The sequence below is a fragment of the Schistocerca americana genome, chromosome 5 (genome assembly GCF_021461395.2).
Source record: "Schistocerca americana isolate TAMUIC-IGC-003095 chromosome 5, iqSchAmer2.1, whole genome shotgun sequence".
NCBI lineage: Eukaryota > Metazoa > Arthropoda > Insecta > Orthoptera > Acrididae > Schistocerca > Schistocerca americana.
Window position 1 is genome coordinate 706,078,212 of NC_060123.1, and position 20,448 is coordinate 706,098,659.

General features: G+C 40.0%; 1 protein-coding gene across 1 annotated transcript in view; it reads left to right on the plus strand.

Moving 5' to 3' along the window:
* The window catches only part of LOC124616647 (trehalase-like), a 412,719-nt gene that overhangs the window by 318,999 nt on the left and 73,272 nt on the right, over positions 1-20,448 (plus strand). Inside the window, exon 11 of the mRNA XM_047144975.1 lies at positions 4,779-4,896. Within this exon, the coding sequence (XP_047000931.1) occupies positions 4,779-4,896 (118 nt within the window). The remainder of the gene's footprint in view (positions 1-4,778; positions 4,897-20,448) is intronic.

A 20,448-nucleotide genomic window follows, 5' to 3' on the forward strand; every position in this document is an offset into this window, starting at 1 on the left:
GCTGTTAAAAGAACTAATGAATGAAATCCAGTTATAGCTTTTGCTATCCCGAAGAATGTGACAACACTTTGCATGCCTCTGTTTATACTGAATGCAGTTTGCCATCATAGGATGATGGTTAAAAATGTGGAAAGCACATCTCCATACGCGAATTGCATCACAGCATGCCTCAATCCACCAAGGGACTGGGAAACAACATGGTAAGGAAGAAGTGCAAGGAATGGAACATTCTGCAACAGTAAGGATAACGTTTGTGAGGTATTCCACCTGGTCATCGCAACTGGGGAAATCTTGTTCTTTGAAAGTTGCCAGGGAGGAGGAAAGCTGCCAGTCAGCCTTAGTAAGCTGCCATTTGGGTGTGTACACAGATGGGTAGGAGTCAACAAATGGATAGCACACAGGAAATGGTCGCTCAAGTAGGTATCAGATAGAACGGACTACTCACAATGATGGGCAAGCTGGGCAGTGCAGAAGGATAAGTCCAAATGGTAATAGTTGTGCAAGGAGTTGAAAAGAAAAGTGGGTGCCCCAGTGTTACGGCAGAAGAGGGTAAGTTGTTTAAGAAGGTCAGCCAAGAGGGCACCTCTCTGACAGGTCCTGCGAGATGATGATGCACTTTAAAGCCACCGAGTAGCAAAAATGGGATAGGTAGCTGCCCAATAAGCTGAAGTAAGTCTGTCCTGCTGACATTAAATATCAGAGGGACATAAATGGTACAGAGGGAAAAAGTCAGGTGGGGAAGGAAAAGGCGAACTGCAACAGCACGAAGATGGGTAGTCAGGTAGATGGGCTGACTATGAATGTCATCCCATATGAGCAGCATGTTGCCCCTATGAGATGGAATGCCGACCTCAGGGGGAAAGTCAAAACGAACTGGTAAGAAATGTGAAAGCTCAAAGTAGTGGTGGGGGTGCAATTTTGTTTCCTGAAGGCAGAGTACAAGGGGACACTGTGACGTGAAAAACAGTCATAAATCCTTTTTGTGGTACCAAAGGCCGTAAACAGAGGGTCATGATGAGGAAGAGATGTCACCTCGGCGGCTGCCGAGTGAAGCCTGTGAAGAGTCACTACTACAGGGTACAGAAGCAGGAGGATCCTGCTCCATGGGGTCCACAGATGCATTGGACTGCTTGTGCAGTCAGTTCGTGGAGTCCAATGCTGAAAAACAGTTGGTGGTGCATGCTAGCAACACAGAGGCCAGCCGGTCTAAGGTATCATGTGGCAACACCGTCGAAGAGGATCTTCGAGTTGGCAAAGGAGATGACCGTTTGCCTTTGGTGGACTTCTTCAAACATTTCCAGTTAGAGGAAGACTCAGGTGTTGGTTGGCTGGAGGGACGTAGGAAGTCTTCAAGAGAATACTCCTTCTGTCCTTTCTGGCCTACCTATTGTGTAACTGGTGGGTTCACCTCTTGAGTCTTGAGGCGGGAGTTTGATGGCTTGCTGCACAGCTGGACAGGGGGGGGGGGGGGGGGGATACTACCTTGACAATGGGTAATGTCACGACATCAGAGCTGAACTGGAAGTCACATGACTGTGTGACCATGTCCTTCATGCGAGGGGTAACAAGAACAGAACTACAGGTGCCAGATGGGAGAACACAGGGTTTGTGACTAGCCAATAACTTGCGAGTGATTGGGTTCGGCACTTCTTTCTTTACCCGGATCTGTTGGACAGCCTGTTCATCAAGATACATGAGACACTACCGAGAGGAGGCGGCATGGCCACCATTGCAGTTGATAAAGCAGGGAGAGGGAGGCGGACAATCGCCCTCATGCACACCCCTACCACAGGTTACACATTCGGATGGGTGTCGACAATATATTCTAGTGTGGTTCAAACAATGACACTGGTAGCAGCGCATTGGGTTGGGAATGTACGGCCAGATTTTAATAATTTCATAACCTGCTTTGATCTTGGACAGTAGCACCACTCTATCAAAGGTGAGAAAAAGAGTACGGTTGAGCACTAAGGAGGCATCTACCTTTTTCATTACATAATGGATGCCAGTGACACCCTGATCAGAGAGGTAAGACTGGATTTCAGTCTCTGTTGGACTGTTGAGCAGCCTAGTGTAAATAACACCACAGGAAAAATTCAAATTTCTATGGGCCTCAACACCAATGGGTAGTCATCAAGAAGCGAGGCGGCAAGCAGTAGTTGTGTTTGAGAATCTGAAGTAGTCTCCAAAAGCAAAGTGCCATTCCGTAAACAGGAGCAAGATTTCACAGGGCCAGCAATTGCGTTAACACCTTTCTGAATAATAAACGGACTTACCATGGCGAAGGACTGACTGTCTTCAGTATGTTAGACCATGAGGAACTGTGGTGCAGCTGGAAGGGTCTTTGAATCATTGGCCTCTATATGTTTACATTTCATAGATGCTGATTGTAAATACGAACTGACTCATTGCGAGAAAATCCGCCATGATTACCAGCATCTCAGATGGCATGGTCCTTCCAACTGGGGGCCACCTTCAGAAGGGTGTGCACCCACCTTAGGTGACTGTTTACACCTCAGGTCACACCTCCCGAACACCTGACAGAGAGACCAATCAGCAATTTGGGAAGGTTGCAGCTCAGGAAATCACCCCTCTCGGGGCCTTGCCTGTACCAGGGGATACGTGCGAACCTTAACTGTCGACCTGGGGCTGGGAATTATGCCTTAACCCAGTCACCTGTTATGTGTCAAATGCATGGGCCAGCCTTCAAGAGCACACAGGGAGGAAGAAGAAAAAGAGACTCCTCAAACACCGAAGTGGAGGAATGGGAGAATAAGGGAAACAAATAAAGGACAACGGAGCGAAGAAACAATGGTGAGACTGTTCTTACGTCAGGAACAGACAATGCAGAACATTCCCAATAACATCCCAGACATGTTCCCGAAGGGAGGGGAAAAAGAATAGCAAGAGGATAGACATGCAGCATGGACGGGAAAAAATGCTGCAAAGGCTTGGGCCCCGTGGTAGCCAAAGAGTGGCGAGCCCCCTGGGTGTCACTGGCTGGTGTCTGGCTATGAACCAGCAAGAGCCGCAGAAGAAAAACAGTGGAAAGAAGAGTCCTGAGGGACCTCTTCCTAGCTGAAGAAGCTGGAGGAGGACGAGGTGCCTCTGGCCTAGGGATGGGGACCAGTGTCATATGTCCGAACTCCATACACCTGAAGCCTCTCAAAGGAGGAGGAACATAGTATTTTATTTCTCCTTGATCTTCTCGGGCAATGTATCACTCTTGAAAGACGAGATAAAGGCCCCAGTAGCAACTCTTTTCTGTTGGTCTTCTATAGACATAATGGACATCGCTCTAAACTGGCCCACAGCTCATCATCAGATTGCAGATGAAGATCACAGTGAAAGAGATGCCTTGGACCATATTGAGACTCCTGTGGGGAGTGACAGTCATAGGGATGTCACAAGAGCATGTGGCTGGGCAGGAGATGACATTGGAATGAGGAGGTTCAAATGGCTCTGAGCACTATGGGACTTAACATCTCAGGTCATCAGTCTATAATGAGGAGGGAACCGCTCTCCATCTTAGAGATGGCTGCAACTTCTCTGTATTTGTTTTCAATGTTTTCCACAAAAAATAAAGGCATCATGGCCAAAAAGGTGTCACCATTGGTCCTCTTACAGACCATGTATTGGGAGGAGGATTTCGCTCCTTGACGTCTAGTCCTGTGTTCCTCCTACAGCATGGCAAGGGAAGGGAACACATGGGATCATACTTTGTTACATCGCACAAGGCCTTCCCACTTGAAGAGACTCCTGGGGCTGGTGTGACACCAATCAGAGAAAGTTTAAGTTGTGTTATGTGTGAACTATCTGTCATGGTGCCACCTACTTCAACTGGGTGCTACCCAGCCACAGCAGCGGCTACCTGGCCAGTGATCTGTTGCTGGGAACCCCTGTGCTCCAGTCATGATGGGCACACACACTATGGCATACATGGGGAGTGGGTAGCACAAGCACCAACAATGCAATCGTTGCACTGTCAGTGGGCTAGAGGGCTACCACTGTGCAGATACTCAATGTCCATCCCCCTCTCCCCTCCACACACAATGGGATGGCTACCATGAGAAGATGACCTTCCCTGCATGACACTGCACTTCTGCAAAATTTGGAAAAGATGGCAGGTCAAACCCAATAATGGGGACCACCTCATTGTTAATGGAATGTGAGGACAGGGCTGGGAGTGAAACTAGAAATGAAGACCAAAATCGTGAACCAAGTTCAAGCAGGGTCTGCACCAAAAGGACCACTTGACAAAGTCAGATGAGGTAAGAGATAGTCAAAGTGTAGGAGGGAGCAATGCTACAAAGGCTGGGGTCGCATGGTAGCCAAGAATGTACTCACCATAGAGTGGTCAGCCCTCCCCCCGGGGTGGGGGGCTGGAGGGAGGTATAGGGTGTTTGTGTGGTTGTGTGCACGAATCTGTGTACTTCTACTAGAGAAGGACCAAGAGCTCAAAATCTAGTGTAAATACTGTTTTCTATTGGGAGTTTCTTCGCACCATACATTAGCTGGCTATATTTTACTTTACATATTGTAACATTCTATAGTAATCTAAGCAAACTATTTGCCTTTAGTAATGATTTTCACACTCATATTCATATAGATATATTTTATGAAGAAAAAATAAACCATGAGAATTACACATTGTTATTCTAAATGTATTTTTCTATTCCAGGATTAATTATACAACTTTTGTAACATGTTTGCCTAATAAATTTTCCACTTGTTGATAACTTCTGAAAACTGTTTAATGGCATGGCTGCTCCCTCCAGGCAACATAACTACAAGTAATGAAGCCAGCACTTCCACTGTTCATACTGCAGCCGCCGCCTCCACGGCTGCTGCTGGTGCCGCTGCCGCTACATCGTCTGGCTCCCGTGCTCTGACCATGTATGGTATTCAACTCTGATTCGATCATTTATGTAATTTCAATTGCTAAATTCAGTGGCTCAAAATGTGTTCACAAAATAATAACCAACTTGACTTTCCCAGACGACAAGTTCTCCCAATATCCTTCTTTCCTATACAGTTTGCAGCACAAAAACTGCTGTTTGGTTAACCTGAAGAGCAAACATATGACAGTCAAGTTGGCATAAGAAGATCTCTGATGGCTTTCAGTGCTGTTGCTAGCTTTCAACTGCAAAGTGCTAATGGCTACAGACGAAAATGACAGCCATCTATAGAGTTGTGACAACAATGATCCATTGCCATAGAGACATTTACAAAATTGTGTTATGTGATTGACAGAGGTAGGCACACAAAGCTGCCATGCCCAGCCCACCGCAACTGTCGGGGATCAACTTATGCCAACTCAACTAAAGTATCAGTTAAGAGTGGAATGATGACTGGTACATGTGAATCCCTATTTAACTACGTTTTGAAAATACCACTGAACATGAAATTTGCTAACAACTGAATCCAAGACAAGCACACAACAACTAACTCACTCATACTAATAATATGTGATAAGCTAAATAACTTTTCATCTTCTTTGTGTTTACATGTTATTTCAGTAAGTACACTAATCTTATTTTGCATTTAGCACGTCTTTACATTTGCTTCAACAATAATTTTCTGATTGTTGGTAACAATATACTGTTGAAAAGTTCAAAATCAATAAGAGGCAATAGGAAAATAACACAATGACAGGGTTAAGGACAACAAAAATGCCAGCAGCATTAAATTGACCTTTTCATTACTTTAATCCAATTTCAGTTCTCAATATAAGTTCTTTTTACCTCAATATGTAGCCTACACTTTATGCAGTGTTTTAAAATAATTTAAGCTATAATCTTTTTTTTTTTTTTTTTTTTAATCTTTAGACTCTTCCTCAGTTTCTTTCAGCCACTCTTCCTTAATTTGAAATGAATTTCTCCCTCCAAGCCTTTTCTTTAAGTTCTTGAAGAGACATTGTGTGTTCATGGATATACATTTTTCTTACCAACTTTTCTATCAAATCTATATCAAATGTAATCAATAAAGAAACTTAAAAGTGTTCAAAGAGAACTTTTCCCCTACACACATAGTCAGTGTGTACACTACAAACAACTACCATGATTTTCCAGTTCATGGAACAGTTTCTGATTACACCAGAGAGCATATTCTTGAGAGCAAATGCAGAACAGTGCTTGATGCTTTCTCTTTGATTGGCAGTAATGCAGCAACTTCACATTTCATTCAGTTAGCTGGATTTTACACAAAAATAACAAAATATGGAAAATGATGAAGAAACAGACTGTTGCACACTGGATTGAACAAAAAAGCAGAAATGTCAACAGGCAAATGTAAATAAAAATTTGTGCAAAGCATACAACAACTGCAATTAGAAAGGGCCTTGCCAAGTACCAAAGAAAATTCTGGTCCTTTGTAAAATCATTACGTGGGTTGCATGCTTCTATTTGGTCACATGTTGACCAGTCTGCTGCACCAATAGAAGCAGCACAAAAGATAAGCTGAAGTTTTAAATCTTATAGCTTTAACAAATCATTCATCCATGAGAATTGTACAGACATACCATTGTTTGACCACTGCACAGATGCCAATATGGAGGACATAGAAACTGGCATCCTAGTGCTGTGATGCAATTCAGAGTTGAAAACAAATAATTTACCAGGTCCAGATGGAATGTAAATATGGTTTTACAAAGAGTACTCTTCAGCACTGGCCTCTTACTTAGCCTGTCACGAGACTAGTATCACTAGCTCAATTAGCACGGGTGCACAGGGCAGTTTTAAAATTACTATGAAAACTTATGGCATACTGTACATACTATGTATATATGCACACCTGTACGGCTGCCATGTGCACAATCTCGGGACTGTTTGACAGGTAGGCTGGGTCGAGGTGCTGTGGGAGAGGGAGAAAAGAGGCAAGGAGAGGGAGGAAAGGGAGGAGAAAGGTCAGCAGTGGCTCAGAGGGAGACAGTAGGTGTACAAAATTGGAATGTGGGAAGAAGATGCAGCACGTGCACGTGATAGGAATGAGACACAAGCACTCAAACTGTCAAGTTCTTGCACTATACTGTATTGTCACCAGCCTACAAAGGGAGAAATGACCATCATAATAAAATAAGAGAAATTAGAGTTCACATGGAGATAGTTAAGAGTGGAATACTAGAGAAATAGACTGAAAGGGGCTCGACGAACCTTCGCCGGGCACACACGTGAGTATTATGGTCACGTAGATGACGCCAGGAGGATGTGCTACAGTGACAACTTCCATGTACTTCCTTCAGAAAAACTTGTGCTGGGAGGCTGGCTCCAGATGCCACAGGTTGTGAAGCAGTCACTGAAATTGAACATGTTATGCTCACGAGCGTGTCCCGCTACTGGATACTCAACTTCACTCCTGGCCACAGTTTGACAATGGCCTTTCATTTGGGTGAACAGTCGGTTGGTGGTCATGTCCATGTTAAATGCTGAGCAGAAATTTCAGGACATCTGCCTGCTTTTCCAGGTGGCCCTGCCCCTTATGAGAAAGAACAAAAAATGGTTCAAATGGCTTTCAGCACTATGGGACTTAACACCTGAGGTCATCAGTCCCCTAGAACTTAGAACTACGTAAACCTAACTAACCTAAGGACATCACACACATCCACGCCCAAGGCAGGACTTGAACCTGCGACCGTAGCAGCAGCGTGGTTCCGGGCTGAAACGCCTAGAACCGCTCGGCCGCGAGACAGGACAAGCCCAAGATTAGACTAGAGTAGTACTTGCTGGGAGGGTGAATCGGACAGTTTTTGTGTCTGTATCTTCCACAGTGATATCACCCACGAGGCAAGCGGTTTGGTCATAAGCATGGACCAGGATATTGTGTTGGTTGGATGCACAGCAGAATACCACTTTAGGAGGGATTTAAAGAATTTGCCAGGCTCTACGAAAGATAGCTGAAGTCCTGGCAAAAAACAATGATTCCATACCTCCAGCCTGGTATGATAATGGGTAATGAGGGAGATGCTCCTTTGCAGTTGGCTCTTTACCATGGTGTGAGGATTATCAATGTATGAGGCTACTTCATGGGAAATCTGTTTGTGGACTGCATTTCAGAGGTAGTGTCCTTCACCCATTCCACCCAACACCCTGGCGATGTGCAGCACTTTCAGTTCAGTAGGCACAGTACAGCTGTAATGGTGTGTGTGTGTGTGTGTGTGTGTGTGTGTGTGTGTGTGTGTGTGTGTGCGCGCGCGCGTGTGCGCACACACATGCGCATGCGGGGATGCATGCCCATGCGTGTGCATCCATGCAGCCTAGCAAAAAAAAAAAAAAAGAGAGAGAGAGAGAGAGAGAGAGAGAGAGAGAGAGAGAGAGAGAGAGATTCATCCAAAAACTTGGAAATTTTTCATTGTTGTTTGTGCATTTGTTGGTGACTCAGGTCTCTACTACCTGGTGAGCTATTATCTCTGATACTAAATTATTTAGTTTTAAAAATACATGCACTTCCATGTATCATCACACTACACTTGTTATGACCAGACAATGGTTAAAGTGAGTACAGGACTATGGAAATGTTACAAAGATCTTATGATAAAATATACAACAGACTTACAGAGAAGGTGCATAAACTGTCCACTGTGGGGCAGAAGTAGTGTCTTTGCCTACTAATCAAAACATCCTTGATCTAAGAGTCAAACCTATTCATTGCTTAAATTCTGACCACAAATTATCAACAAATGTGACAGAAAATATCTGTTATAAGGAGTCATCGTCATTCTACTGACAACCTTATCAAAGATGGTGGATGAGCAGACAGAGATTCAGGGCACTCTCTTGCACTCAGTGTGGGAAAATGCTCCAAATGCTGGAACACTCAGCAATGACGATTGGCATGAGGGTGCAAAAGGCAATGAAAACCTCTGCATTGAAGACAAACAATATAGATTCACAGGACATGTGGCCTGTGAGTGCAAAGATGTCATGATCTGTTGATTGGAAAAAGGTTCTGGATTAGTTCCCCATTTTGATACCTGAGAGGGGACTCCTGGGAAGGAGATGACCACGAGAAAAAAAACTAAAAAGTAACATTCTAAAAGTCAGACATGGGATGTCAGAAGTCTGAATGTCACACAGAAGTTAAAAAATCTGAAAAGGGAAATGCAATCTCTCAGTCTAGATATAGTGGTGGTCAATGAAGTGAAATAGAAAGAAGATAAGGATATATATTCAGATGATTTATGTTAATATCAACAGCAGCATAAAGTGCTGTAATGGCTGTAGGGTTCATCATGAGTAGGAATATAGGGTAGTATATTTGTTTTGATTGTTTATGTGGCAAGTACCATCCACCTGGTATTTTGAAGAGAAGTGAGGACATGTAACAGTGACTGGAAGAGCCGTTGTAAAGTGACCAGGAGTAACATTTTAGTTGTTTACTATCCCAAAAGTTTTGATAAATTTATTTGCCTACCTTTTTATCATTCCTTATTGATTTAATTACCTTATTAACCCTCCTATCCATATCAATTGAGCTATGAGAAAATGCAAATGAGAAGAATTACATCCAGTAGGTTTCCTCGAGTTTCGAATCTGGGTTCTCCGCGTCCCAGCCAGCTACCTTGGTCATTGCACAATTTTTTTTTTAATCTCATTTTGTTCGTAATTTCGTTGTATTTGCTCAGGGTGGACGTCCAATTACGTTTGTTAAAGTTCATCGTTCATCCATTAACTCAGTTTTTTTGTTACTGAGGGCAGCTAACCCTCTGACCAAACATGCTGAGCTACTGTGCCGGGACCACTATCGGCGCTCTCGGCGAAAAGCGTTTACCATGTGGGTACATAAGGGGCAGCTGTAAAAGTATCTTTCCTCGATTTCTGGAAAAGTATGCATTTTTGGACCCTATACCTCATCGTGAAAAATGCTCAATTTACTATCATCTATCGATCCCGCCAATTTTGAGTCGATTGCTCATCATGACTTTTAGGGGTGATTTTCTCAAGAACAGGAGGCTGTTGAGCTAAAAATCTCAGAGTTCTTCATTTTAGGTTGTACACAAGTGACCTGCTAAATTTGAACTGAATCGGTTGGCCGTGTCGGAGGCCTTCCCCTTGTGAGTAGGTATCTTATTTTAAGAGATGAGTGTTATTGTTTTACATGGGCGATCAATGACTCTACACTTATGCTTCTTGGTCACTAGTCTTCTTTAATCCACAAGTATTTACATTCTACAACAAGTTTCCTACAATGTTTATACATGACTGAATATAAGGATTTTAGTAAGCATCTTGAGGTTGAAGCTCTTCTATTTGTGTTTTCTACCAAATAGATTTCTTTTTGGAGGGAGTCCGCCTTGAGCGACACTATTTTATCTTTTCTTCTATTTCCCAGACAAATTTCACTGAAGTTTCAGCATCATTGATCAGCCTTTGCATCTTCAGTGGGCTTTTCTTTCTTGTTACCACATGCTGTGGTTTTCCTAGTTTTTTTATTGCACTTATTTTCTTTGGCAGTTTGTTGTTTTATCTGGTTCCTGGTTGTAAACAGACAAGGCAAAAGTCACACAGTGCAGGTTTTCACAGTGAAGATAATGGGGACACCAGAAAAAAATGACAAACTGTGAAAGAAAACAGGTTCAATTAAAAAAAAACACAGGAAAAGCACGGCACTTGGTAACAAGAAAGAAAAGAAAAGCCCGCTGATAATACTGAAACTTTAGTGATAGATGTGTGAAATAGAAGGAAAGATAAAATTGTGTTTTGCTCAAGGTGGATACCCTCCAAAAACAAACTAGGACTTTCGTACTTTACCTGAGATAGTGTCAACTATATGAGAGGTTTTGTTTTTGAGGGAGTTAATTATATTTTTAATTTCTTTGACAGAGCTTGGAATAATTGTAATTTGCCTGGGTCTATGAGACATTGCTTCTTGCATATATCTACTGTCACCTCCGTATTTGTTAGTTACTAATTGAGGACTTCATGGGATGTGGGGCCGTGATGTTATCCTTGCATCTGGGTATGATTACCCACTAACCCAGTCACATTGAGGAGGTAGATAATGGATGAAATGTGAATGAAGGGTGGCAGTTTCAAGGGCAGAGGAAAAAAAGTGCAATGGCAAGTGCCAAGAGAAAAAATCTCTGTGATAGTCTGGTTAGGTAGTAAGAGCAGTAGCAGTTTCTTGCTATCTGCAACAGATCATGCAAGGGTAGGTTGGTTGTTAAGTTTTGGGTATCGCGCAAAGCTCAGTACTGTTGTCACAGCTTTGGTCATCATAAAGAGTGTCACTCCTTTTGAGGAGAGGTACTGCTGGGCCAAGTCTCCTTGGCCAGCTGCAGCATCTGCATCTGTAACATACCAAGATCATTCTGTAACTGGTCGATTGGTCATAAACTAATCACTATGTAAGGGTTTTTAATGGGTTTGTTTGTGTTTAGTGTGCAATATGGCTTCCCTGGATTGCCAGCTGGTCGACTAGTTTACACCTGGTCATGCCTGTTAATTTTGCAGTGCTGAAGGGGTTCACCAGTATTTGTCATTTTTGTGTGTTGGTGTTACCCATAGGAGGTTAATTGTCCCTAAGTAGTGGTGTTTTTGGGTAGTTGTGTTTCCACCTATGGTTGTGATAGTAATAACCCATGTTAAGGATGAAAGGATTGTTAGAGTGGCTTGTTTTCTTGTACAGTCATGTGGCAAGTTTTCTGAATACCTCTGAGAGAGACTCAAGGCAGTATTCTCTCTGAGGTACTTCAAGAAAGTGGTTATTAAATAACTTGACTACTTGATTGTTATTATTTATTGGTTTGCCATTTCCTTTAACAACAAATTCCTCACATTCCTTAACTGATTTTCCAGTTTCCCTTTGAACTACTGCCCAAATGGATTTAATTTTCTTATATACATTACTGATTTCAGACATTATATAGAGCTTTTTTAAGTTTCCTTAAGAGAGCACAGCATTTCTTGTTTCTTAGTTCTCTGTCTGTCCTAACCATTTCAAAGATTTTTGTTTTCTCTGCATATTGCATTTAGATCCCTTTTGTAATCCAGAGCATGTTTGATGTTTCCCTTTGTACTGTACTTCATTGATTTATGGGAAACAAGCTATTAAAGATCATTAATTACTCAACCTGTTTGCCATAACACCACTTCACTGTAACCAAATAATTTTAATACAGCTAGTTGTGCACTAGTATATCGTGAACAGAAAAGAAGTTATGAGGTGGAAGAACTACAGTGATAGTACAGACTAGGCTTACTACCTTATGGTAGTAGCCTTAAAATGGTATTATAACCAACTTCAACTTATTGTAATCATCTGATGATGAGCTATTAAGATGTTACATAGTAACTTATCAAAAGGCCTGGACAAACACTTATCAGAACCAAAATACATTAACCATCCAACAGTGGGCAAATACAAAATCATGGAGCATTTGATAATTAGAATAACTGTACAAATAGAATTTCAGAAATATAACCAGAAAACCAAAAACTTACTTTAAACTGATTTTTAATCGACACTTAACATAAATAATGTGTGAAATGTGAAAATTGTGTTCAACATTATAACAGCAGAATAAACTTACTGATAAACTTTTTGATTTTTGTATATCTAAAAGCTCAGTAATGGGGATACAAATTAGCTGCCATGAGAAGTTGTATGTTAAGCATGTGAATGTTTCAGATCAGAAAATAGTGACCTCTGATAGTCCATGGCAACATAAAGAGATTTGATGAGAAAAGAGCAGCCAACGATGTTCTAGATCAACAGAAGAGTAGCTGCAGGAAAATTGTGACTTCCAACATGTAAACAGAGCAGAAATTTTGACTGGCCACAAAAGAATCGAATGCACATGGCTGCATCACCTGCAGGTGGAGGGTTAATGAAGGACTTCCTCAGGGTAGAATATTACAACCCATACTGTTCCTTATATACACCAATGGCTTTTCAAACTGTGTAAACACTGGGTAGAAATTTGTCTTTCCTAATGATGGCACTATGTAGTCATTGAGAAAACAAGACAATTCTGTGCAGGAAAGAAAATGAACTCCTTGAGAAAGTTTACAATTGGTCAATATGTAATAAAGTTACACAGACATCCAAATGCACACCCCCATGGCATATCCTGTAATATGTAATCAGCCTTACTTCTCCATTTGTCCTCACTATTTAAAACAATTTTGTTTTCCTTAAATATCACATTTGATTCCTATTGTGATCTATTTATTTGTTTATTTATTTAGTTCTTCAAATCCTATATGTATAGAATATATACAAGGATATTGGACATGGTTAGGTATTTACAAGATAAAATACAGTTTGTATTGCAATCCTAAGGACTAGAAGTAATTTAGCACAGATTCATAAATACAACAAACATTACAGGCAACATACAAAGTAGAATATTAATAATGCATCTTTATTTTTGTTGTTTGGCTTTTATATATTTTGTCAGACTGCAAAAGCAATGATCAATTAAATATGCCTTTAATTCAGCCTTAAAACTACAGAGTTTACCTATTGATTTAATATGTTTAGGTAGATTATTGAAAATCTTTATCCCAGTATGCAGTGTGCCTTTTTGGCACAATGATGTTCTCACCTGTTTCATATGAAGGTCAGATTTTTGCCTTGTATTGTGTGCATGTATATCTTCATTTTTTAATAAGATATCTGGGTGTCTATCGATATATTGTTTGATGAAAACTGATGTTTCGTAGATAAAAATGCAAGGAAGAGGAAGAACTGACAGTTTTTTGAATATGGGTCTGCATGATTTCGTATTGTTTACCCCTTCAATAATTCTTAGTATTCTCTTTTGCATCCTGAAAAGTTTAATATTTGTTGTTGTATTGCCCCAGAAGATTATGCCATATTTAATTACAGAATGCACACGTAGGAGTAGTATACATTTAACAGGCTGGCTTTGCTGCAACAAGTTTTTAAGATCCGTATCATGTAACAGGTTTTGCTTAGTTTTCTTTGCAAATATTCAATGTGTACCTCCCATTTTGTGTTGTTCTGGAGCCAGAGTCCCAGAAATTTAGTGCTGTCAACACTTTCAAGAACTCTGTCCCTAAGTTCTGTTTCTATGTTTGGGTGGTGTCTACCTTTTACATTATAGAAGTTCAGTGCTGCTGACTTTTCTTTGTTTATAATTAGCTTGTTGTAGCTGAACCACTGTTCTACACTGTTCATTGTTTGGATAGCGGAGTCTTTTAGTTTTTCTTCTGTTTTACCACTAATAAGGAAGCTTATATCGTCTGCAAATTGGAAGGTAGTTTGGCAATACTTCTTGTACATAAGATCATTGACATAGAGGAGAAAGAGAATGGGTCCTAATACTGATCCTTGAGGGACACCATATTTCACATTTTCATATCCTGAATAGTAGTAGCTGATTTTGTTATGGTCAGTATATTGCATTTCAACCACCTGTTTGCGACCACTTAGGTATGTCTTGAGCCACTCATTGGATATACCTCTAATTCCTAATTGGTCAAGCTTCTGCAGTGGGGCATTATGGTCAATGATGTCAAAAGCTTTAGATAAATCAAGACATATGCCTGTCACAAACTCACTTGCATCCAGTTTAGTATAGATTTCATTAAGGAATTGAAATATTGCACTTTCAGTTGAATAGCCTTTCCTGAAGCCATGCTGTGAAGGAGAGAGAGAATTTTATTTTTATTTAAGAAATCAATCTCTTATAAAAAAACTTTTTCTAAAATTTTTGAAAATACAGACAGTAGGGCTATTGGTCTATAACTTGAAACACATTCTGGATTTCCTTTTTTGAACAGTGGTTTCAGCTTTGCTGTTTTTAAGCTTGAAGGGAAGGTTCCTGATGCCAGTGAGCTGTTGCACAAATGTGTCAAGGGTTGAGCTAAGGCAAGACAGCATTTTTTAATAATTGGATCTGGTATTCCATCAATTCCACATGAGTACCCTGTTTTCAAGGTTTTTATAACTGATAAAATTTCTTCAGAATTTGTGGGTGAAAGGAACAAAGATGTAGACACCTTTCTCATACTATTGCATGATGGAGGTGATATTTTGTTGTGCTCTTCCAGCCCACTTACCAACTGTTCACTTATGTTTGCAAAATATTTGTTGAAGTTCCCTGCAATTTCTGGTGGGCAAGAAATCATTTGTCCTTCATAGCATAAGTTCATATTTTTATATTGTTTAGTTTCACTTGTTGTTTGATTTTTTATAACTTCCCATATAGCTTTAGATTTGTTTTTTGAATTTTCAATGTATTTGTCATTTGCCATTGTTTTAGCTTTCCTTACAAAATTTTTGAGGATCCTCTTGTAATTCTTAAGGTACAAATGAAATTCTTGAGGCATGTTCTGTGTCTTTGCTATATCATGTAATCTTTTCTCTGCACAATATATTCTAATACCTGTTGTAATCCATTTGTTTGTTTTGAAGTTAGGTTGACATTTTTGCTTTTTTTTAATGGAAATGCAGCTTCAAAGTATGACATGAAGATTTCCATGAATTTTTCAAACTTTTTGTTAGTATTTTCACAAGTATAAACTTCATACCAAGTTTCTTCACTTAGTCTCTGTACAAAAAGGTTTATTTGTTTGTTAGTGAATTTCCTTGCTTCTTTTACAATTTCCTCTTTCTCAGATGTTTCACTTGGGGTGTGGAAAGCAATAAACTGTGCATAGTGATCACTGAAGCCAGTATTAAGATTTCCGGCACAGAAATTGTGATTTACATTTGTGTTTATTAATATCTGATCAATTGTTGAGCTAGTTGTTGGTGTAACTCTTGTAGGAGAGTCTATGGTGGCTTTTATGTTATATGTTCCCAGTAGGGTCATCAAGCTTTGCTGGTCTTTTGAGATTTCTTGAAAATCAATATTAAAATCTCCACATATGATCACTGTTTTGTTGAAGTTTTTTATAGTATTTAAAGCTGCTTCTAGCTGATGACAGAAATCATTAAGTTCCCATCAGGGCTCCTATATACACATACGATTATTAATTTTAATGCAGAGAGTTCAACTGCGGATACTTCAAAACCTCTCTCTTCAGCTAAGAGTTCAATGGGTTTTATGTTACAATAATCAATGCCACTTTTAACAGATATACATGACCCTCCATGACTGGATGTAATTCTAGAAAATGATGAAAGATTGAAGTCTGGAAGTTTTGTGACTGCCATTGCATCTTTAGGCAGCCAGTGTTCAGTTATACACATCACAGAAACGTTTTTTAGCTCATCAGTACATAAAATTTCAACTTCACTTAATTTGTTTAGCAATGATTGGACACTTTGATGAATCAGCATGAAATGAAAGGATTTGTTAGGCTTTGGCATATTGTTAGACTTTGGCATATTTAATTGATCACTTACCTTTACATTGTCAATAAAAAATCATTCAGGTGTGCTGGAAGTACTGCTTTTCTTTTCCCTACTGCACCTATTCTTCTATTATCATCTGCAGCAGAATTTTCTTCTGTGTCTGGCTCCCCTGGTAGTTGTTCAGCTGCTGCTCCTACTGTTGATAATATTGCTGCTGGTGTTAGAGCTGGGTCTGCAATTGATAGAGCTGTTATTGCATTCACTGTTGTTGCTGTGCCTCAATATTGGAGGCACCTAGTTCCTTCTTTTGTTGTTGATGTTGATGAGTGAGGTCTTGCTGGCGCTGTTTCCTTCAAATATTTGGGGGGCCAACCCAGGATGATTTTGCTTTTGAGTGTTTGATGCCTCTTGATGATAATTTCTTCAATTTTTCTGACGAGCAGTTTTTTCCCCATGTTTTTAACGTGCAGTCCATGTAATGTGTGGAATCTGCACCCAATATTGTTAACATTTACGAGATCTACATTTTGTTTGCAAAGTAATGAAATTTGCTGGTTGGCATTGATTATTTCTTTATTTACGCATGATGAAGACGGTAAGTCATGCCGATGTGGAATGTTCAGCACTAAAACATTTGTGTGTGTCAACTGTCCTAAGCACCTTTTTAGTTCTTGTTTTGCTTTGTGGGTTTCGTTTTTGTATACATCATTTGACCCACCAATTAGCACAACAAAGTCTTCAGAGGATAAGTCAGCAACGTCTGTGGATCGTACTTGATTGCAAACTTCCGACATAGAAGCACCAGGCTTTATGTAAGCGACTGTTTGTAAACTGGACTGACCGTTCAGAAGGCGAGCAAATCCACGATCATGACTGTCTGCCATCAAAACTACTTTTCTTTGTTTAGGTTTCTCTGCATGTTTAGAAGGCTCACCGCCATTATGGCCAAACAATTTAGTATCAGCGCTGGACAAATATTTGATATTTGGGTCACGCAAGTGTACAGGTCTTTCAGTTTCATTTCCTTCCATAACAGTAGTTGAGTTGTTAGGCATTCTTTTGGATGTATCACTCCGCGTATTTGTAGTTTCATATTCAGCTCAGAAGTTAGTTTTATCACATGCACAATGTTTCTTATCTTGCACGGTTGATTGCATACTGAACCTGCTTGTAAACACGATATTAGGCTCATACGATAAGCTTCGTTGAGAATGAGGCACTTTGTTTTTCACTTTGCCTGGAATTTCGTGGTTACTGTATGGCAAGTTTGATGTAGGTTCACACTTTCCGGACGTAAGTTTTTTTAGTTCGCTCATCAGAGTATTAATGGTTAGTTGCAGACTACTTACACGATCATTTAACTTTCTGATTTCATCACTACAATTCGTGCACACGCTGTTTTTATCAGTGTAATTTTCACTTTTTTTCGCATGAACACTATGCGTATCAACACTAGCCGCAATCTCACTGCAGCTATGGGAGTGTGCATTTGGGTGTCTGTGTGGTTGTGTCTGTGAATGTGCATGCTCTGGCTATAAAAAAAAAACTGGTGCTCAAAAGCTAGTATAAATGCGGTTTTCTGTCACCTATTTCTATGCTCCACACACCAATCCACTATAGGTGAGTGGTTGCCTTTCCTATGTCTTATGTACAGCTATCCAGAAATTTCCGTTATTGTTATGTCATAAAGTTACAATGAGCATAAGAAAACAAATGTCATGAATTTAAGTTTGGACAGAGATAATTACACCATTAAATTATCTGTAGTGATACCAGTACAGACTGTGTAACACACACTCATTTTCTAAAAATGAGCATCAATTTTCAGCTGAAGCAAACAACAAAATATACTGGCAAACAGACAGTTATCAGCACGCCTTTAAGAGTTCAATGAGCCGTGTGTAACAGCCAGTGTCTTTTAGTTAGTACTGTTCATGAGTACAGTCAATTCTTAGCTATTGCAGTCTCTTCTGGGGACCAAATGCACAAAATATGAGCACTGTTTTTAAACTACAGCAAACAGCCATAAGAATAATGAAAAAAAAAAAAAAAAAAACATTTGTGCTCATTGTAAATATTTATTTATTATTTAAAACAAATTTAATTCAGGTATCTTCCTATCAGATGTAGAACCTACAAGCAAGCAGTTTCCATAAGCAGATAATGAATGTCATAGAAAGAACATCAGCATTTTCTATCATGGCATGTGCGCAAAAGATCCAAGAGACTAGCCAGCTATACAACTCACTAGCAACAGTTATGAAATTTGAACAGTTTCCAACAAAACACAAACATAGATATTTTAAATAACATGTTTTGGAGATCTGATGGCAATTTACTATAAATTATCTATTAATAAAACAGTTGTTGTTGTTGTTCTTGTTGTGGTCTTCAGTCCTGAGACTGGTTTGATGCAGCTCTCCATGCTACTCTATCCTGTGCAAGCTTCTTCATCTCCCAGTACTTACTGCAACCTACATCCTTCTGAATCTGCTTAGTGTATTCATCTCTTGGTCTTCCTCTACAATTTTTACCCTCTACACTGCCCTTAAATGCTAAATTTGTGATCCCTTGATGTCTCAGAACATGTCCTACTAACCGGTCCCTCCTTATTGTCAAGTTGTGCCACATACTCCTCTTCTCCCCAATTCTATTCAATACTTCATCATTAGTTATGTGATCTACCCATCTAATCTTCAGCATTCTTCTGTAGCACCACATTTCGAAAGCTTCTATTCTCTTCTTGTCCAAACTAGTTATCGTTCATGTTTCACTTCCATACATGGCTACACTCCATACAAATACTTTCAGAAACGCCTTCCTGACACTTAAATCTATACTCGATGTTAACAAATTTCTCTTCTTCAGAAACGCTTTCCTTGCCATTGCCAGTCTACATTTTATATCCTCTCTACTTTGACTATCATCAGTTATTTTGCTCCCCAAATAGCAAAACACCTTTACTACTTTAAGTGTCTCATTTTCTAATCGAATTCCCTCAGCATCACCCGACTTAATTCAACCACATTCCATTATCCTCATTTTGCTTTTGTTGATGTTCATCTCATATTCTCGTTTCAAGACACTGTCCATTCCGTTCAACTGCTCTTTCAAGTCCTTTGCTGTCTCTGATAGAATTACAATGTCATCGGCAAACCTCAAAAGTTTTTATTTCTTCTCCATGGATTTTAATACCTACTCCGAATTTTTCTTTTGTTTCCTTTACTGCTTGCTCAATATACAGATTGAATAACATTGGGGAGAGGCTACAACCCTGTCTCACTCCCTTCCCAACCACTGCTTCCCTTTCATCCCCTCAACTCTTATAACTGCCATTTGGTTTCTATACAAATTGTAAATAGCCTTTCGCTCCCTGTATTTGACCCCTGCCACCTTTAGAATTTGAAAGAGAGTATTCCAGTCAACATTGTCAAAAGCTTTCTCTAAGTCTACAAATGCTAGAAACGTAGGTTTGCCTTTCCTTAATCTTTCTTCTAAGATAAGTCGTAAGGTCAGTATTGCCTCACGTATTCCAATATTTCTACGGAATCCAAACTGATCTTCCCCGAAGTCGGCTTCTACCAGTTTTTCCATTCGTCTGTAAAGAATTCGTGTTAGTATTTTGCAGCTGTGACTTATTAAACTGATAGTTCGGTAATTTTCACATCTGTCAACACCTGCTTTCTTTGGGATTGGAATTATTATATTCTTCTTGAAGTCTGAGGGTATTTTGCCTGTCTCATACATCTTACCCACCAGATGGTAGAGTTTTGTCAGGACTGGCTCTCCCAAGGCCATCAGTAGTTCTAATGGAATGTTGTCTACTCCCGGGGCCTTGTTTCAACTCAGGTCTTTCAGTGCTCTGTCACACTCTTCACGCAGTATCTTATCTCCCATTTCATCTTCATCTATATCCTCTTCCATTTCCATAATATTGTCCTCAAGTACATCGTCCGTGTATAGACCCTCTATATACTCCCTCCACCTCTCTGCTTTCCCTTCTTTGCTTAGAACTGGGTTTCCATCCGAACTATTGATATTCATACAAGTGGTTCTCTTTTCTCCAAAGGTCTCTTTAATTTTCCTGTAGGCAGTATCTATCTTACTCCTAGTGAGATAAGCCTCTACATCCTTACATTTGTCCTCTAGTCATCCCTGCTTAGCCATTTTGCACTTCCTGTCAAT